Below are 15,373 nucleotides of genomic sequence, written 5' to 3' on the forward strand. Positions count from 1 at the left end.
CATCTCTAAAACATGCCAGATGTATACTATTTGTTCTCCAAGAGTAACAATTCAATGTGGTATGTTTATTGTCCATTTTCCTATACAAGCCACACAGTGCACTTGCAATAGACCTTTTCAAATCGAAGTTTTCCCTAGTTTGTTTATGGATGACCCTGTTTACAATTTCGGGTCATTGACGCTAACGCAAATGCAACTATTATGTCTGAACACAAACTGCTTGAAAGACACGGTCAAGCGTTGGGTATGGCTTGTGCAAGAGATTGATATTTATCGGAAAGATCAGAAAATCCACAGTATTTATTCAGTAAGCTGGGGGGGGGGGTCAAATTGGTGCACAATGAATCAAGTGGAATCACACACCCTTTTGAGTGAAAATACAACATATTTAGCCAAAATCAACAGAGAAATATTTTCAAAAGTTATTGAACTAACATTCCACTATTTGGCACTTCACAATGTGACAGTAAAAGATAGAAAAATGCAAATGTTTGTCGACTGCGGCACATTTGATTTATTCTCCAAGAGTAACAATTCTATGTGGTATGTTTATTTAGAGAATAAATGATAGGAATTTTATTTTGCCTATCCTCTACCGTGTGATAGGCGACAGGCAGGTCCAATATTTTGAGTAGTGGATGCGGCGCAGCGGTATCCACTACGATAAAAATATTGGACCTGCCTGTCATCATAGGTAGAGGATAGGCAAAATAAAAATTCCTATCGCTTATTCTCATTCTTAATCAGTTAAATATTATTTTAATAACTGTAAACAATGTTTTTAAAGCAAAAACTAAGTTACCGTCATAAAAACTCCTCTCATTATAAAATGAACGAAACTTGTTTACAACTTCACGTATTCTGTTGCGGCGTACTGCTATCGCGTCAGCGTATTTCGCACTAGTCACGCATCCAGCGCGATACATACGCGCACCTCTACACGCGTGAGACGCATTATCAAGACGCATGATGGCGTGGGGGTGGTATGCGGCCTGATAGGCGGCACCGAAATCATGCGATTGTCCAATCAGAAATGTGTCTACGAACTAGACCACCCCCACTGACTAAGAATGTCCTATACAAGACACACAGTGTGTCTGCAATTGACATGTGACCTCAGCACACAGCTCTGTGTTGTAGATATAAAACACTTTCTTTAGAATGTTGTGGAGGTGTCAATTTAAATTCAAAATCTTAATAACTAAGACCAGTATTTGCATAAATTTGTTGTGGTTACTAATATCTTTTCAAAGAATAACATAGAGCATGTTTTCAAGGTACCACCATGGTTTATACAACACGTAGTGCAATAATCACAGAGAATCGTGTACTTATTTTAAGCCATATTATAACATTTGCTGAGGAAGACGCCCTCACTGAATTTTTAAAATTCCTTTTTTTACACGATTAAATTGTACTTTATTAAACCAATATACCCTGCAAAAATCAAGACTCTAGGTGCTGTAGTTTTGTCAAAATCCGAGATTTTGAATAAAACACTGGATTCGGCGCTTTATTATTACGATGGAATTATTAGTCGAACGCATACACGATGTTCATAACACACAGTACGTACACGGCGTGCGTGACGGTGATATACACAACATAGGGTCGTACCACAACATGACCGAAGGAGTGGTACGTATTGGCGACATGTGCGCTGGTAGTAAATTCCAATTTTCTTTGCTTTGTCGTAGTTGTTCGGCTTAAAAATAAAAGGGGATATATCTGACAGTAAAAGCTAACATTTTATGGCAAAGAAATGCTAATCTATTTGGTTTGAAAATGTTATAATATGGCTTTAATTGAATTGTGATTTCATGCCTTATTTGGTCTGCATTTACAATAGCGCCACAGGCGAAATATTAATAATACAAACGATACCTTAGGAACACAGATGTCATTCATCCCTCTTTTCTTCTTTATCTTGTGTCCAAAAAGCAATTCCATTGGACACTGGATTTTTGGTACCAAATCGATTTCTTTAATTTTGGGCTAATCTGGTGATATATCATGTCATATTATGAAATCTTACCTGCATTTGAGAGGTAGTTCAGAATACAGATCTTTGAGTAAGCTTACATACTGTCTGAATATCATGTCACTAGTTGCAATGGATTCTTCACTTAGGCCACACACCTCCACCTACAAAATACAAAATAACATTTTTAATAAATGTACCGTATTTCCTCAAATAAACGCCCGAGGCGTTGCATTTTCAAACAGGGGCGTTTATTAGAGGTCATGTTTAGAACGATAATTCCTGTTAAAAATCATTAGGTAAGCTTAAAACTCACGCTGAAATGACGAACTACGAATTAGAAACACTGACTTCTGGTTCACTTCCGGGTTTCTGACCAGATTTTCGTTGATTATCGACGCTATGTGTGCAACTTGGTAAGCTTACTACACAAGATAGCATGGAAATATCTGCAATTTTGAAACATCTTGGTTGAAAAAGTGGTGAGGGTGTTTATTTGAGGCATATGGAAAAGTAGTCTCTTTTGCTCAAATAAAAGGGGTCCCACAGTTAAGCAATGGGAGAAAATTGTCTTTTTTCACTTTCAACTTCAATTATTATAAAGGAAAGTATTTTATTTTTGGCTCACTCTTAATTGTCTCATGTATATATTAAACTTTACTTTCCCCGATTTTCTAGGAAATCTGATGAAAGACCTCATCGTACAGGAGCACTAAATCCCAAAATCTCACTCGATTTATAGCGAAATACACTGACATGCACCCCGTGCTATACACGGCCCTCACTTGATAATAGTCAGTCCGATTGACTTGGCTCAAACGCTATTTCCTAGAAATACTTTGCCAGATTCTCCTCTCTAAAAAGGAATCTGATTGGTTACAAAATGCCGTCGTACCGTAGGAAAAACCATACCCTCTTCCGTACAGCCCTGCTTAGTGTGTTGTGTGGTAATGTATGCATTGTGCATTGACCTCGAACGCCTCTGTACACACAGCGTGCACACACTGGAGTCGAGTATAATTTATTTAAAGAGACTTTCATAGGAAAACTTTTCCATATGGGGCGACTATTCGAGAAAATATGGTATTCGAATTTCACAGCAGGATTGTTCTTGAAGCTTGTGATGAGACTTTGAATTTGGTTTAAGTTGCCAAAATGTGAATGGGGGTGATATTGTGTCCCCAATATTTTCTTGACTCCCCCAGTTTGGCCCCACTTTCGAGGCAAAACTGCCAAAATTACGTCAATTTCCACTTTTTCCCCCCTGAAATTCACTTTTCCCCCCATCCCCCCGAAAAAATTCCTGGTGCTGCCACTGAAGAAAAGACCAATGCCAAGTACACAATATGGTGGGAAATTGTTTTGGGTGGGGGTTTACACCTCAATCTAGCTGTAAAGGTTCAGGATAAGGAATAGCTGATAAAGTCTTATGATACGAAGGGAGAAGAGGAAATATATAATAGAGAGTCTTTCAGCATTACCTTATTGGTCTGAAAGCTGTTGTGAAAACCATCAAATCTCCCAGTGTCTGAAATACAAGAAAACAATCTGATATAATAAAGATATTATATTTGTATTGCTATTGACATTCAAATCCCAATTCAAATTGACCAAACAGGGAAAACTCTTTTAAAAGTGCATATTTTTCACATCCCAATCTTATGAAATAAGGTAGCACTATGTTCAGCATTGTTTTGGGGTGATATTTGTTGATACTATACACACTGTGACCAATTTTGACAGACACCCTATTGCTTACCATTTTTAGAATTGTAATGTTTTCCAACTGTATAACACCTGCAAATAGACAACAAATTGCATAAATTTATTATCTCTAGGAGAACTGTGAACAATCAAGATGAATCTTGAAACCTGATTTGATTTTATTTGATTCAGCATATTAAACACAAATATACATTTACAGACATTATATTGCGCTTTCAGATATAAATTAATAATATGTGACCATCCACCACAACTGGGCCTGGATGTCTTCAGTGCCACTATTGAGATATGCTCCATTGAACTTAACAATAAACAATAGGAAACAATGGATTTATTGACTGTTTTATTGATTTTTCACTACTTAAATGTCAAGTACTATTGACATGATATACATCATTTTAAAGCTAATTTCAAGCAGAATATTTTGGTTGAATATCTCAAAAATGATGATTGGCGACTTCAGGGCTAAGTTGTGCTGGATGGTCACATATAAACAATTCATACACTCTTAGAACCACATAGCCAATCAGAAAAGCCATTATTTCGAAAAATATGCGGAGTGCATTAATAGTGTATAATTGCACGGGCGCACACACCTTTTCAGGAGCCATCGGAAATGTTCGCAAAGTAATCACATGGACGCGAGCATCTTTACATGCCCGCATAAATACACATAAACGCTCCTCAACTGTGTGCATTGATGCAATGCACAACTGACGTAAGTGTGCGCCCAAGGCCTGTGTGTATGATGACCGGGTTTTTAAAACTGGGTCATCACTTCGGAAAACTTCGATATGAAAAGGTCTATTGTTCACTGATAAGTCTTACCTCTGTGGCAAATTAGTTGCATCAACAACAGTCATCATGAAGTAAGCTGTAAACAATGAGGGTAACAAACATCAACAACAGTCATCATGAAGTAAGCTGTAAACAATGAGGGTAACAAACATCAACAACAGTCATCATGAAGTAAGCTGTATAAACAATGAGGGTAACAAACATCAACAACAGTCATCATGAAGTAAGCTGTAAACAATGAGGGTAACAAACATCAACAACAGTCATCATGAAGTAAGCTGTAAACAATGAGGGTAACAAACATCAACAACAGTCATCATGAAGTAAGCTGTAAACAATGAGGGTAACAATCATCAACAACAGTCATCATGAAGTAAGCTGTAAACAATGAGGGTAACAAACATCAACAACAGTCATCATGAAGTAAGCTGTAAACAATGAGGGTAACAAACATCAACAACAGTCATCATGAAGTAAGCTGTAAACAATGAGGGTAACAAACATCAACAACAGTCATGAAGTAAGCTGTAAACAATGAGGGTAACAAACATCAACAACAGTCATCATGAAGTAAGCTGTAAACAATGAGGGTAACAAACATCAACAACAGTCATCATGAAGTAAGCTGTAAACAATGAGGGTAACAAACATCAACAACAGTCATCATGAAGTAAGCTGTAAACAATGAGGGTAACAAACATCAACAACAGTCATCATGAAGTAAGCTGTAAACAATGAGGGTAACAAACATCAACAACAGTCATCATGAAGTAAGCTATAAACAATGAGGGTAACAAACATCAACAACAGTCATCATGAAGTAAGCTGTAAACAATGAGGGTAACAAACATCAACAACAGTCATCATGAAGTAAGCTGTAAACAATGAGGGTAACAAACATCAACAACAGTCATCATGAAGTAAGCTATAAACAATGAGGGTAACAAACATCAACAACAGTCATCATGAAGTAAGCTGTAAACAATGAGGGTATACTAAAATGCAGAAAACCTTTTACGAGCGCGACTACCGTGATGTTGCAAATTCGGCGCTAACAACGCGTACGGCGCACAGTTCATTCATAAATTTCCACTCGGCAACAACAGATCGCCTCAGCAGCCAATCAGAGACAAGTGCGTGCAACGCAGTAAATACGCGATGTATCCTTACAATATGCGCTCGTCTAAGGTTTTCTGCATTTTAGTATAACAAACATCAACAACAGTCATCATGAAGTAAGCTGTAAACAATGAGGGTAACAAACATCAACAACAGTCATCATGAAGTAAGCTGTAAACAATGAGGGTAACAAACATCAACAACATTTATCATGAAGTAAGCTGTATAAACAATGAGGGTAACAAACATCAACAACAGTCATCATGAAGTAAGCTGTATAAACAATGAGGGTAACAAACATCAACAACAGTCATGAAGTAAGCTGTAAACAATGAGGGTAACAAACATCAACAACAGTCATCATGAAGTAAGCTGTAAACAATGAGGGTAACAAACATCAACAACAGTCATCATGAAGTAAGCTGTAAACAATGAGGGTAACAAACATCAACAACATTTATCATGAAGTAAGCTGTAAACAATGAGGGTAACAAACATCAACAACAGTCATCATGAAGTAAGCTGTAAACAATGAGGGTAACAAACATCAACAACAGTCATCATGAAGTAAGCTGTAAACAAAGAGGGTAACAAACATCAACAACAGTCATCATGAAGTAAGCTGTAAACAATGAGGGTAACTAACATCAACAACAGTCATCATGAAGTAAGCTGTAAACAATGAGGGTAACAAACATCAACAACAGTCATCATGAAGTAAGCTGTAAACAATGAGGGTAACAAACATCAACAACAGTCATCATGAAGTAAGCTGTAAACAATGAGGGTAACAAACATCAACAACAGTCATCATGAAGTAAGCTGTAAACAAAGAGGGTAACAAACATCAACAACAGTCATCATGAAGTAAGCTGTAAACAATGAGGGTAACAAACATCAACAACAGTCATCATGAAGTAAGCTGTAAACAATGAGGGTAACAAACATCAACAACAGTCATCATGAAGTAAGCTGTAAACAATGAGGGTAACAAACATCAACAACAGTCATCATGAAGTAAGCTGTAAACAATGAGGGTAACAAACATCAACAACAGTCATCATGAAGTAAGCTGTAAACAATGAGGGTAACAAACATCAACAACAGTCATCATGAAGTAAGCTGTAAACAATGAGGGTAACAAACATCAACAACAGTCATCATGAAGTAAGCTGTAAACAATGAGGGTAACAAACATCAACAACAGTCATCATGAAGTAAGCTGTAAACAATGAGGGTAACAATCATCAACAACAGTCATCATGAAGTAAGCTGTACACAATGAGGGTAACACACATCAACAACAGTCATCATGAAGTAAGCTGTAAACACCCCCTCTTGTAAATGCCGCCAAGTGTGGAGGTGTGTGTATATTCCAACTGGGGAGATTCACACACCCACATTCAAACTGGGGAGATTTTTTTACACAAATCTCACAGCAACCACCATACTGTGGAGGTTGCTCTAATCAGAAAATGACAGGTGGTATACCCCCCTCTATGGCCCCAAAACCCCATTTTTGAGCTTATCTTCAACTGTGGAGCTCCACGGTTGTTAGCAGACTCCACAGTGTGAATGTGACAAGACACACACACCTCCACAGTTGGAGGCATTTACAAACGCAATGAGGGTAACAAACATCAACAACAGTCATCATGAAGTAAGCTGTAAACAATGAGGGTAACAATCATCAACAACAGTCATCATGAAGTAAGCTGTAAACAATGAGGGTAACAAATATCAACAACAGTCATCATGAAGTAAGCTGTACACAATGAGGGTAACACACATCAACAACAGTCATCATGAAGTAAGCTGTAAACAATGAGGGTAACAATCATCAACAACAGTCATCATGAAGTAAGCTGTAAACAATGAGGGTAACAATCATCAACAACAGTCATCATGAAGTAAGCTGTAAACAATGAGGGTAACAAACATCAACAACAGTCATCATGAAGTAAGCTGTAAACAATGAGGGTAACAAACATCAACAACAGTCATCATGAAGTAAGCTGTAAACAATGAGGGTAACAAACATCAACAACAGTCATCATGAAGTAAGCTGGAAACAATGAGGGTAACAAACATCAACAACAGTCATCATGAAGTAAGCTGTAAACAATGAGGGTAACAAACATCAACAACAGTCATCATGAAGTAAGCTGTAAACAATGAGGGTAACAAACATCAACAACAGTCATCATGAAGTAAGCTGTAAACAATGAGGGTAACAAACATCAACAACAGTCATCATGAAGTAAGCTGTATAAACAATGAGGGTAACAAACATCAACAACAGTCATCATGAAGTAAGCTGTAAACAATGAGGGTAACAAACATCAACAACAGTCATCATGAAGTAAGCTGTAAACAATGAGGGTAACAAACATCAACAACAGTCATCATGAAGTAAGCTGTAAACAATGAGGGTAACAAACATCAACAACAGTCATCATGAAGTAAGCTGTATAAACAATGAGGGTAACAAACATCAACAACAGTCATCATGAAGTAAGCTGTAAACAATGAGGGTAACAAACATCAACAACAGTCATCATGAAGTAAGCTGTAAACAATGAGGGTAACAAACATCAACAACAGTCATCATGAAGTAAGCTGTAAACAAAGAGGGTAACAAACATCAACAACAGTCATCATGAAGTAAGCTGTAAACAATGAGGGTAACAAACATCAACAACAGTCATCATGAAGTAAGCTGTAAACAATGAGGGTAACAAACATCAACAACAGTCATCATGAAGTAAGCTGTAAACAATGAGGGTAACAAACATCAACAACAGTCATCATGAAGTAAGCTATAAACAATGAGGGTAACAATCATCAACAACAGTCATCATGAAGTAAGCTGTAAACAATGAGGGTAACAAATATCAACAACAGTCATCATGAAGTAAGCTGTACACAATGAGGGTAACAAACATCAACAACAGTCATCATGAAGTAAGCTGTACACAATGAGGGTAACAAACATCAACAACAGTCATCATGAAGTAAGCTGTAAACAATGAGGGTAACAAACATCAACAACATTTATCATGAAGTAAGCTGTAAACAATGAGGGTAACAATCATCAACAACAGTCATCATGAAGTAAGCTGTAAACAATGAGGGTAACAAACATCAACAACAGTCATCATGAAGTAAGCTGTAAACAATGAGGGTAACACACATCAACAACAGTCATCATGAAGTAAGCTGTAAACAATGAGGGTAACAAACATCAACAACAGTCATCATGAAGTAAGCTGTAAACAATGAGGGTAACAAACATCAACAACAGTCATCATGAAGTAAGCTGTAAACAATGAGGGTAACAAACATCAACAACAGTCATCATGAAGTAAGCTGTAAACAATGAGGGTAACAATCATCAACAACAGTCATCATGAAGTAAGCTGTATAAACAATGAGGGTAACAAACATCAACAACAGTCATCATGAAGTAAGCTGTAAACAATGAGGGTAACAATCATCAACAACAGTCATCATGAAGTAAGCTGTAAACAATGAGGGTAACAAACATCAACAACAGTCATCATGAAGTAAGCTGTATAAACAATGAGGGTAACAAACATCAACAACAGTCATCATGAAGTAAGCTGTAAACAATGAGGGTAACACACATCAACAACAGTCATCATGAAGTAAGCTGTAAACAATGAGGGTAACAAACATCAACAACAGTCATCATGAAGTAAGCTGTAAACAATGAGGGTAACAATCATCAACAACAGTCATCATGAAGTAAGCTGTATAAACAATGAGGGTAACAAACATCAACAACAGTCATCATGAAGTAAGCTGTAAACAATGAGGGTAACAAACATCAACAACAGTCATCATGAAGTAAGCTGTAAACAATGAGGGTAACAAACATCAACAACAGTCATCATGAAGTAAGCTGTATAAACAATGAGGGTAACAAACATCAACAACAGTCATCATGAAGTAAGCTGTAAACAATGAGGGTAACAAACATCAACAACAGTCATCATGAAGTAAGCTGTAAACAATGAGGGTAACAAACATCAACAACAGTCATCATGAAGTAAGCTGTAAACAATGAGGGTAACAAACATCAACAACAGTCATCATGAAGTAAGCTGTATAAACAATGAGGGTAACAAACATCAACAACAGTCATCATGAAGTAAGCTGTAAACAATGAGGGTAACAAACATCAACAACAGTCATCATGAAGTAAGCTGTAAACAATGAGGGTAACAAACATCAACAACAGTCATCATGAAGTAAGCTGTAAACAAAGAGGGTAACAAACATCAACAACAGTCATCATGAAGTAAGCTGTAAACAATGAGGGTAACAAACATCAACAACAGTCATCATGAAGTAAGCTGTAAACAATGAGGGTAACAAACATCAACAACAGTCATCATGAAGTAAGCTGTAAACAATGAGGGTAACAAACATCAACAACAGTCATCATGAAGTAAGCTATAAACAATGAGGGTAACAATCATCAACAACAGTCATCATGAAGTAAGCTGTAAACAATGAGGGTAACAAATATCAACAACAGTCATCATGAAGTAAGCTGTACACAATGAGGGTAACAAACATCAACAACAGTCATCATGAAGTAAGCTGTACACAATGAGGGTAACAAACATCAACAACAGTCATCATGAAGTAAGCTGTAAACAATGAGGGTAACAAACATCAACAACATTTATCATGAAGTAAGCTGTAAACAATGAGGGTAACAATCATCAACAACAGTCATCATGAAGTAAGCTGTAAACAATGAGGGTAACAAACATCAACAACAGTCATCATGAAGTAAGCTGTAAACAATGAGGGTAACACACATCAACAACAGTCATCATGAAGTAAGCTGTAAACAATGAGGGTAACAAACATCAACAACAGTCATCATGAAGTAAGCTGTAAACAATGAGGGTAACAAACATCAACAACAGTCATCATGAAGTAAGCTGTAAACAATGAGGGTAACAAACATCAACAACAGTCATCATGAAGTAAGCTGTAAACAATGAGGGTAACAATCATCAACAACAGTCATCATGAAGTAAGCTGTATAAACAATGAGGGTAACAAACATCAACAACAGTCATCATGAAGTAAGCTGTAAACAATGAGGGTAACAATCATCAACAACAGTCATCATGAAGTAAGCTGTAAACAATGAGGGTAACAAACATCAACAACAGTCATCATGAAGTAAGCTGTATAAACAATGAGGGTAACAAACATCAACAACAGTCATCATGAAGTAAGCTGTAAACAATGAGGGTAACACACATCAACAACAGTCATCATGAAGTAAGCTGTAAACAATGAGGGTAACAAACATCAACAACAGTCATCATGAAGTAAGCTGTAAACAATGAGGGTAACAATCATCAACAACAGTCATCATGAAGTAAGCTGTATAAACAATGAGGGTAACAAACATCAACAACAGTCATCATGAAGTAAGCTGTAAACAATGAGGGTAACAAACATCAACAACAGTCATCATGAAGTAAGCTGTAAACAATGAGGGTAACAAACATCAACAACAGTCATCATGAAGTAAGCTGTAAACAATGAGGGTAACAAACATCAACAACAGTCATCATGAAGTAAGCTGTAAACAATGAGGGTAACAAACATCAACAACAGTCATCATGAAGTAAGCTATAAACAATGAGGGTAACAAACATCAACAACAGTCATCATGAAGTAAGCTGTAAACAATGAGGGTAACAAACATCAACAACAGTCATCATGAAGTAAGCTGTAAACAATGAGGGTAACAAACATCAACAACAGTCATCATGAAGTAAGCTGTAAACAATGAGGGTAACAAACATCAACAACAGTCATCATGAAGTAAGCTGTAAACAATGAGGGTAACAAACATCAACAACAGTCATCATGAAGTAAGCTGTAAACAATGAGGGTAACAAACATCAACAACAGTCATGAAGTAAGCTGTATAAACAATGAGGGTAACAAACATCAACAACAGTCATCATGAAGTAAGCTATAAACAATGAGGGTAACAATCATCAACAACAGTCATCATGAAGTAAGCTATAAACAATGAGGGTAACAAACATCAACAACAGTCATCATGAAGTAAGCTGTAAACAATGAGGGTAACAAACATCAACAACAGTCATCATGAAGTAAGCTGTAAACAATGAGGGTAACAAACATCAACAACAGTCATCATGAAGTAAGCTGTAAACAATGAGGGTAACAAACATCAACAACAGTCATCATGAAGTAAGCTGTATAAACAATGAGGGTAACAAACATCAACAACAGTCATCATGAAGTAAGCTGTAAACAATGAGGGTAACAATCATCAACAACAGTCATCATGAAGTAAGCTGTAAACAATGAGGGTAACAATCCAGGTCAACTCAGAAAACTTAATTGAAACGTACTGGCATAGAATCAATTACACCCCATCCCTGGAAGTCACCTTGTCCCTGCCAGCCACTGCACTAAGCATCATTATATACTGCGCCAAAAAAAAGCTTCATTGAAGAAACTGTGTTGCCTCTTTGTTACGCTTGTTGGAATCTTTTTGCACCTTGTATAGGCCAGTTTGTCACTTTTAAAACTGGACCTTCGTCTATTCAATTGCTTGTAACTTTACTTCTTGAGGTCATATTGGATTCAATGTGGTGTCATAATGTGCAGGATTAGATAGTACATCTATTAAAAAAACAAATTTACCCCAATATGGTTCAGATTTGAAATTCTGATTATTTTTCCAAGTGTTAGGACACTTTTTTGGTGCAGTATATTAGTCATTACAAATCCTAATATTTATCTTAACCTAAACCTAGACTCCACTCTAGCCAATATAAACCTAAAGTCCTTACCCTTAACATACCCCTGACTTTAATCCTAACTCTAACCCTAACCCTATCCGTAATAATAACCCTAATGTTAACCCTAACCCTAACCTAATGCTCTAAAGGCGTTATTAGTTTTGTTTTTCTTATACCTTCATTCCAAATTTTGCACAAAGATATATTTGACTTCTCATGATTTTTCCCTTCCTATTGCCCTTTATATGCACCAACTTCTAGCTTTGCTTATGTATGTGAGCAAAAATTGTTGAATCAGTGCAATTTCTTGTCCTGTTAGGGCTAAATAAGTTAAGATAACCTGAAAGAAGAGCCCCTAATAATTGGAAAAAAGTGTGTGACCACACAGCGCCATTGTTTGCTATTTTATAATAATTAAAAGTTGAAGATATGAACACACTGGAATTAGGTACATTCATGTACAGGCACTCTATAAATGAGCTGCCCTGTTCATTTGATAATTATTTTACCAAACGTTCTGACATACATAACTACAAGACACGATATGTAAATGACCTAAATCTAACCAAAAATAAGAAAGTCTTTTCTGATCATGCAATACGTACAAGAGGTCCCATTCTTTGGAATTCTTTAGATAAAAATCTAAAAGCTTCAAAATCTGTTAAACATTTCCGCAATCAATTCAAAACCAAACTTATATTTAAATATAATTAATCTTTTCCGCACATACTCCCCCTTCCCTTGTCTTGTCTTTTGGTTATGTTATGTAAAGTTGCTTTGTTTTGTTAATTTCATTTGATTTTAGGGAAAGGCTAACTTTCAGACCTTTTGGTCTTCTAGCCTTTTCCTCCATATGTACAGTGTTTGTATATAATTTTTTATGCAATGCCTTTGATTTTTATGAAAATAAAATATGAATGCATGAATGAATGAATGAAAATGAATGTGAAGTTACCTGCAAAAGCAATAGGACTCGCCCCTGTCAAGTATGTTGAATCTTCATTGGTCTTTACTGCATAAGTCTAAAACACATATAAAAATGAAAAAAAAGCATCACTGATATTGTTATGGCCAAAATACGTTTTACATATGATTTGGCATGGCAGCGGAAAATGAATTGACTAAATCCAGCAGGAATATCACGCAAAAAATTGGCAATTTTACTAATGGGAGCGGTGGCTTCGAGAAAACCTATTAAAAAGATTGCCTAAGAGGCACAGTGTTGGTTATGTCATATATGATGGTGTTTGAGATATGATTTTTTCGATGAATTCTGTTGCAGTAGGTAGCACAAGCATTGTTTTTGCTTTGCATGTCTTGTGATAGCACCCAGGATTCATTCATGTCAGGTAGTAATTCCTCTAGATTACATGTATACTCAATGTCTAGCTTCTACTTGGGCAATGGGAGATGTGTGTTGGGTATAATATTTTGTCCAAAGTTGAACAGAAAAATTGAAATGAATAAGTTAAGACATTCCATATTCTGTGGGTCGGTGCTACCATAGGCGTAGATCCCGGGGGATGGAGGGGATTTATCCCCCAATATGTTGCCAGGGGGGTGGTCCATACAATCATACCCCCTCCCCCCAATGTTGATGCCTGAATATGGGGTTCTGATCAAATTAACCTCATATTTGCCCATTTTAGCCCCCAAAGTGCATATTTTTCACATGCATTTATTCCACTTTTGCACCATATTTCATCAGTTTAGCTTCAAAATAGCAATTTTTTTGCGCGCTTCACGCGCATTTGTACCATACTTATTTTGTCGCCAAAAGGTGTTGGATTCACTATACTTCAAGAATGTTTTTCAACTCCATCCCCCCAATGTCAAAAAGAAATCTACGCCACTGGGTGCTACGTCACTTCCGGTTGATGATGCGACTCACTGTCGACTGAAAACATGTCCTTAATTCGATTTGTTGTTGAAGATTGTTGTCATTGCAAGGTGTTGCGTTCATTTCGATCGCAAATAGTCAGTAGAATCAAACAAGTTTCTAAGTCTGCAGAGTGGAAGTTACTTACTTGATTTACCATTAAATTATACTGACAAACTTAAAACTTTATATTCCATGGCCCAGTGTTGGTTTTTCCAAAATTGAATTTGAGTTGAACAACATCGCTATGTAGCCTCCTTCACTGCCAGTTTCTGTCATGCATAACAAACTGTGAGCCATGCGCAGTTTGAGCCTGAGACTAGCAATAGCCCAGATGTCGGACCAACAGAATAAAAGTTCATCAAGTACATTGACCATTAAAGGTAGATGATCAGATTTTTTATATTGTGTTTTGTACCTCACATTGAGGCGGATGAAGCTATCACTTTTTCATTCATAACATCTAAATGGAATATATGTGATGTGTCATGTCAAAAGGATACACTTTTGGGCAGGATTGTAAATGGAGAAAAAGCCAAAAATCTGCCTGGGGGTGATTTTTTCATAATTTGGGGTTTGTTGCGAATTTGTGATGTTATTAATGTTTAACATATTGTCTGATAGTTTCAGACTGGAATATAACTGACATCTTGTATTTTTTGAGACATTTTTCGAGGTAATTCCTACTCTCAAAATTGTCTATAATATTTTAAAGGCCGATATCTCAATTTCCAATTTTATAATACCATAACTTACAAACTCAATATCAAAGGAATGTCCGATTTCATTGGGGAAAATGGTGTTGTGGAGCAAAATATCTCTATATTTAAGATATGTAAAACCTCAAAATTGATAACCTGCCCAAAAGTGTCTCCTTTTGACATGACACGTCACATATTTCAGGCCTAAAATTTTACTGGGATTATGAGAAAAATATGAACTTTCTTCTGATTCCAAAATCTCTTATTTTTATAGGAAAAAGTGGGGGATGAGGCTGTTGATCATCATATCACCCATCTTTAAGGGTCAATAGAC

General features: G+C 36.6%; 1 protein-coding gene across 1 annotated transcript in view; it reads right to left on the reverse strand.

The window, feature by feature from the left end:
* Window positions 1–15,373, reverse strand: part of LOC140136924 (serine--tRNA ligase-like) — a 41,709-nt gene that overhangs the window by 12,913 nt on the left and 13,423 nt on the right. The window contains exons 9-13 of the mRNA XM_072158576.1: window positions 13,415–13,481; window positions 4,535–4,580; window positions 3,741–3,778; window positions 3,463–3,509; window positions 2,036–2,145 (exon numbers count right to left, since the gene is read on the reverse strand). Coding sequence (XP_072014677.1) covers window positions 2,036–2,145; window positions 3,463–3,509; window positions 3,741–3,778; window positions 4,535–4,580; window positions 13,415–13,481 — 308 coding nt within the window. The remainder of the gene's footprint in view (window positions 1–2,035; window positions 2,146–3,462; window positions 3,510–3,740; window positions 3,779–4,534; window positions 4,581–13,414; window positions 13,482–15,373) is intronic.

This window comes from Amphiura filiformis, chromosome 17 (assembly GCF_039555335.1).
Source record: "Amphiura filiformis chromosome 17, Afil_fr2py, whole genome shotgun sequence".
NCBI lineage: Eukaryota > Metazoa > Echinodermata > Ophiuroidea > Amphilepidida > Amphiuridae > Amphiura > Amphiura filiformis.